Here is a 6,000-nt window from a genome sequence, read left to right on the forward strand (position 1 = left end):
TCTGTAAAAATGGTGATTATAATACTCAGGCAAGAGGCCATTCCATGAGATAACACACGCAGGAGCCCCAGCCCAGGGCCTGGTCCAGGGGGGCATTACATACAGACCGGGCGTGGTTGTTACCATAGTCTTTTGATTACAATATGCTTGAAATCTTATCTGTAAAATAAATTTCAACCTACAGAGTGAACTAAATGACACACGAAGGTCATGATGTACTAATATGGAAAGTGCCAGCTTCCCAGGGGGTGGGCAGCCTCCGAGGCGAGGACCAAGAAGAAAGGGTCGTGTTGGTGGGCAGAGAGACCCTGCCCCCCATCCCCCTCCACTCCCATTTTAGTCGGAGGCCCCAGAACTCCAGGCTCAGGGGAAGCTTCCGGAATTCCAATCTGGGTTTCAGGCCGGTGCATTCCCGAAGGCCATCGGGTGGCTTCTCCAAACATGTACCTGGTGTGTCTTTGCTGCCCTCACACACATCCACTGAAGCCCAGCATCACATCCCTCTGGCCCTTTAATACGTTACTTATGTCACATTAGCTGGCTTTCTCTTCCTTCTCTGGATCTCCGCATTTGCTGGGAAGGACCTAGAAAGGCTCCATTTTCCTTTATTACCAGCCAGCTTCTTTGTTTCCGGACTCAAAGCAATTCATTAAGATCATCTACTTTACCCTCCAAATATGCCTGTGATTTCTGCTGAGTCACACGTCTGGGTTCACGGCACTGGAGAAATGTCCCAGAACGGACACTGATAGTGGCAAGGGCAGGATGCAGAGCGTATGGTCGAGACACTGGTTGGGCTGTCCCTCTGGGGTTTATTTGACGTCCACCTTTTAATTGATAACAGCGAGGCCATGATGGGGGACGACTAGGGCCAAGCGTCTGAGCTCAACTGAAGGTGCCCGTTCCCTGTGCGGTCCATCCTTCCCTCCTTCCCAGGTCTGATCTGAATGCGGCGCCACCTTTATCTAGGAGACCCTCTGCTCCCAAAACAGACAAAATTCACTGCCCTCGTGTGCCTTACAATGAGAAATGTTAACAAGTTGCTGCCTGAGAGCCTTAAACTCACTTTGAGTCAACAGATGTTTTCCCAGCCCATCCCAGCCCCGATGGAGAAACAGCTGGCTCTGGATGGCTTCCTATCACGACTAAGGGGAAACAACATCCTTAAAGAAAACGCCTCTGAATACTCTAAAATATCTCCTCCTCCACACGCAGAGGTGGAGATGAGCATAGCACTGATTTTGTTCCTTCCCAGTGACTCACCTGCATGAAACCCCTGCGGTGCCAGCTGCCAGAGCCCTCAGGTCCTAAGAATAGTCCCAGGGACCTGTGGCCCCAGTGGAAAATCTTAGTCTTATTTCCTGCTACCCCCAGGGTCCTTTTCTCATTTCTCAGCCCCATTTAAGAAACATGTTGAAAACTTAAGGGTTCAGTGCTGAGGTCATAAGGGTCAACCCACATGAGTGACTCAATTCTTTTCCTGTCAATAGGTCTCTTGGAGGGGAACTTGAACCCACTGGAGCGGATGTGGACCAGCCCCTCTCTGGAGAAAAGCACCACCACGCTGTAGAGTAACTAATTTCTGCAGCCCCCAAGGCCTTGTGCGTGGTCCTCTGCACTGGCTGTGTCGAGCTGAAGAGACCCCCACCCCTTCCTTTGCACTCTTATCTTTGTAGGGTCACCAGCCTCTGACACAGAACCCTCTGTACACTTCTCCTGGGGAAATATTTCAAATACATGAACAAGTGGAGAGAAGAATATAACAAATATCCATGCACCCCCATGGCTTCATTAAGTCAATATTTTGCCACATTTGTTTCAAGCCTTAAAAAAAAAATTAGCAGGTAAACATTATAGACACAGCTGATGGCCTCCTTGATCCCATTGCCCATCCCTCTTCCTCAGAGACAGCACGACCATGAATTTAGTGTATATTAATCTCAAGCACGGTTTTTAGATTTCCCTATGGTGTTTGTCCATAAATATTGCATAGTATTGCTTTGCATGTTTTTAAATTTTATGGAAATCTACCCTATGGTATATATCCTTGTGAAACTAGGTTTTGTCATTCACCATTGTCTTTAGGTTTAGCCATGAAGGTATGAGTTGCTTTCACGTGTTTATTTTAACTGCTGTATAATATTCTATTGTATGAAAGTATCACTTTGAATTTATCTATTTCTTATTGATGATTTTCCAGTTCCGTTTCAGCTTTTCACTGGAGCCACAGACAAGGCTGCTGTGGATATTTATGCATGTGTGTGAATTTCCCAGTGTGGATCCCCACCCTCCAAAGAGATGGCCCCTCTCTACATCATCAGCACAGAATAAATTCCCAGTGCTCCTTGTTCATGCCAACACTTGGTACTGGCACACAAACACTTTGGCCAATCTGATGCATAAGAGGTTGTGATGGTTCATTTTATGTGTCAGTTTGGTTGAGCCTATTCTGGATGTTTCTGGGTGGGTGTTTCTCAATGTTTATATTTTAAATGGTGGACTTTGAGTAAAGCAGATTGCCTTCCACAATGTGGATGAGCTTCATGCAATCAACTGAAGGCCTGAATAGACCAAAAGGCTGACTTCCCCAAGCAAGAAGGAATTCTCCAGCAATCTGCTCTTCAGACTTCACCTGCAACGTCAGCTCTTCAGACTTGACCTGCAGCATCAGCTTCTCCCTGGGTCTCCAGCCTGTTGGTCCACCCCACAGACTTTGGACTTGCCAGCCTCCATAATCATATGAGCCAACCCCTTAAAATAAACCTCTTTCCATACATATGCACATCCTATTGGCTCTGTTTCTGGAGAACCCGAACACAGAGATGGTATCTCTTTGTCGTTTGAGTTTGCATTTGTCTGTTTACTAATGATGTTGACCATCTTATCAAAATTCGTTTGACATTTGGATTGCCTCATCCAGGACTTGTCCTCATCTTTGCCCATTATTTTTATTGAGCCATTTTTTTTTCTCAGTGATTTGTAGGTGTTCTGGATTCGGACCCTTTGTCAGTTACATGACTGCATTGCAAGCATCTGTATCTGACTTGACAGTTAACCTTTTTTATAAACAATGTTTTTAAAAAATTAACGTAGTTCTGTTTATTCTAAGTAGTCTATTACTTTTTTTTTTTTTTTAAAGCTGTAGCATTTTTTTTTTTAAAGACAATCAGATGTTTTTATTTATTTATTTATTTATGGCTGTGTTGGGTCTTCGTTTCTGCGCGAGGGCTTTCTCTAGTTGCAGCAAGCGTGGGCCACTCTTCATCGCGGTGCGCGGGCCTCTCACTATCGCGGCCTCTCTTGTTGCGGAGCACAGGCTCCAGACGCGCAGGCTCAGTAGTTGTGGCTCACGGGCCCAGTTGCTCCGCGGCACGTGGGATCTTCCCAGACCAGGGCTCGAACCCGTGTCCCCTGCATTGGCAGGCAGATTCTCAACCACTGCACCACCAGGGAAGCCCAGTCTATTACTTTTTGCATTAATGTTTGTCTTCTTGTAACTAGTTTGAGAAAATAATTTCTTACTCTGAGTTCCTAAAGATAGTCTTCTATATTTTTTTCTAAATTGTTTTAAGTGGTGGCTTTTTACACTTAGGTATTTAATAAACATAGGATTTATTTTTGCATGTGTTGTGATGTAAGTAACTAACTTATTCTTATAGGGATAAACTATTACTTCCAGGTTATTTATTGAATGAGCTCACCGGTCCCTTTTTTTTTAAACTAATCTGTAATGATCCTTCTGTCATAAATCAAATTTCCATATGCATAGGTCAGTTTCTGAGTGCTCTATTCTTCTATTGATCTATATGCTATCTCTGTACCAATATTTCACTATCTGCATTATCATAACTTTATAATTAGTCTTGATGGTTATCAGCTTTTTGAATTTTACGAAAAATACCCTTTGTGATTTTGGACAAAATTGTATTGAATTTAGAGAATAATTAGGGGATGATTGACATCTTTGTTAAAGTCTAGTTTTCCATTCAAGAACATGATAAATCACTCCACTTTTTTATATTTTTTAATTTTCTTTAGCAGTACTTCAAAGTTTTCTCCAAAAAATAAAAAATAAATAAAAGCCTCCCCAAACCAAATCAAAACCAAAACAACTTGCATGTCTTTTGTTAAATGCATGCAGAGATATGTTACAGCTTTAGTTGCTAGTATAAATGAGATTTTCTTCCTGTTATATTTTCTAATTGGTTTAAATACTGCATAAAATAGTACTAATTGTTGTGTATAGATATTACATCTAGCATATTTGCTGAATTCTCTTTCCATTTGACTAGCTTATTTGAAAATTCTCTTGAATTTTCTATATAGATTATTATATTTTCTGCAAATAAGGACATTTTTGTTTCTTTTTTGGTCAATTCTTATTTTTCTTATTTCTTTTACATGCTTTAGTGCCCTCAGTGAGGCTTCCGGGATACTGATAATGGACATCCTTGTCTTTGCTCCTGATGTTGATGGGAACGCTTCCAAAGTTTCACCACTATTTGTAACATTTACTGTACATTTTTGGTAGATATCTTTGATCACGTTAAGGAAGTCCCCTATCATTTCTATTTTGAACACTCACCTCATTTACTTTAAATCTCTTATGTTTTAAAAATAAATTCATTCATTTATTTATTTGCTTCTAAGTATACTTTCAGTTGCCAAATTGTTGAATTTTGATGTGCAATACTTTTATTGTCAGTCTATCCCAAAGAAATTTCATTTGTAATTTTCTCTTTAACCTATGAATAATTTGAGTTCCCACACATACGAGTTTGAGACTATGTTTTTAGTATTGATTTATAATTTAATTGGTTTGTGTTTAGAGAATATAATCTGTGTGATTTTGGTGAATTCTAGACATTTGTTCAGTCTTTCTTTGTGACCTAGCATGTGGTCAAATTTTCAAATGATCTATGTATCTCCAAAGAAAATGATGACTATTTTTCTTTGGTTGCAGACTTTTATACACACACACACACATGAAATAATGCCCATTAATTTTATTTTCTAAATCCTTTATATCTAATTTTTTTCAGCTGCTTGCTTTATTAATTCCTGGTGCAGTTAGATGAGTCAAAATCTTTGACTTGTAATTCTGTAAATTTGCTTGCTATATTTTGAGGTGTGTTTACATTAGATGAGTATACATTTAGAATTAAGATGGCTTCTGATCTGATGTCTTGATTATTATGTGGTTTCTCTTCTTCTAATTTGTCTCTTATTGCTAGCAGTGACCTAGTGTATATTTTTCTGTCCCTCTATTTTAAATAGCCTTTCTGTGTGGTTTTGTCTTAGATAGTATCTTGGAAGCAGGATATAATGGAACTTTTTAGAGAAATCCAGTCTACTAATTGCTCTCTTGGAGTAGATGAGTTTAAGCCTATTTATAGCTACTGTAATTATTATTTTGCTATTACACATTTTGTGTGCTTTTTAAAAAATTATTTTTTTCTTCTTTCCTGCCTTCCTATTCCTCTGTTACATAATGAGTACTAGAGTGAAGCTCCATGAAGAGGAGTTTGTCAGGGTCCTGAAATCATGAGGGAACTACACCTGCAATACCAGTATAACCTACTCTCTCTTGAAGCAGCCAGTGCTCCCTGGGCTGAGAGCAGCTGAGCTGCTGACTCTTAATAATTATTTCTTGAATAAGGAATGATGCTAATTCAAGACTCACCTGGCTCCAAAATTCTATTTCTAAAGCCTACGCTGTCATTTGACATAACTGAGCACCTGCTCTGTGCCTGCAGACAGCAGTGGGACCACCGTGTTGCCTTTTGGCAACAACTACCTGAAGCTGATTATCAGCCATCCCTTTGGGTGGATCCACTTCCCATTTTACCACTATCCTCACAAGGGATGGACTAAGGTGAGGCAAGTGAGGCCCAAGGAGCAAAATTTAAGGATGCACTCACTTTCAGGTGCCAACCCTGTACTTGCAAGGCCCTGAGAGTGAGTGCCTCCTTAAGATTTGTTCACTGGGCAACTTTCTGG

The 6,000-nt window shown here is 40.7% G+C and overlaps 1 protein-coding gene across 1 annotated transcript in view; it reads left to right on the top strand.

The window, feature by feature from the left end:
• Positions 1–1,685, top strand: part of BCL2L11 (BCL2 like 11) — a 153,458-nt gene extending 151,773 nt beyond the window's left edge. Inside the window, exon 4 of the mRNA XM_082356238.1 lies at positions 1,491–1,685. Coding sequence (XP_082212364.1) covers positions 1,491–1,575 — 85 coding nt within the window. The 3' untranslated portion in view covers positions 1,576–1,685. The remainder of the gene's footprint in view (positions 1–1,490) is intronic.
• The last annotated feature ends 4,315 nt before the right edge of the window (positions 1,686–6,000 follow it).

This window comes from Balaenoptera borealis (assembly GCF_965194805.1).
Source record: "Balaenoptera borealis genome assembly, chromosome: 15".
Classification (NCBI taxonomy): Eukaryota; Metazoa; Chordata; class Mammalia; order Artiodactyla; family Balaenopteridae; genus Balaenoptera; species Balaenoptera borealis.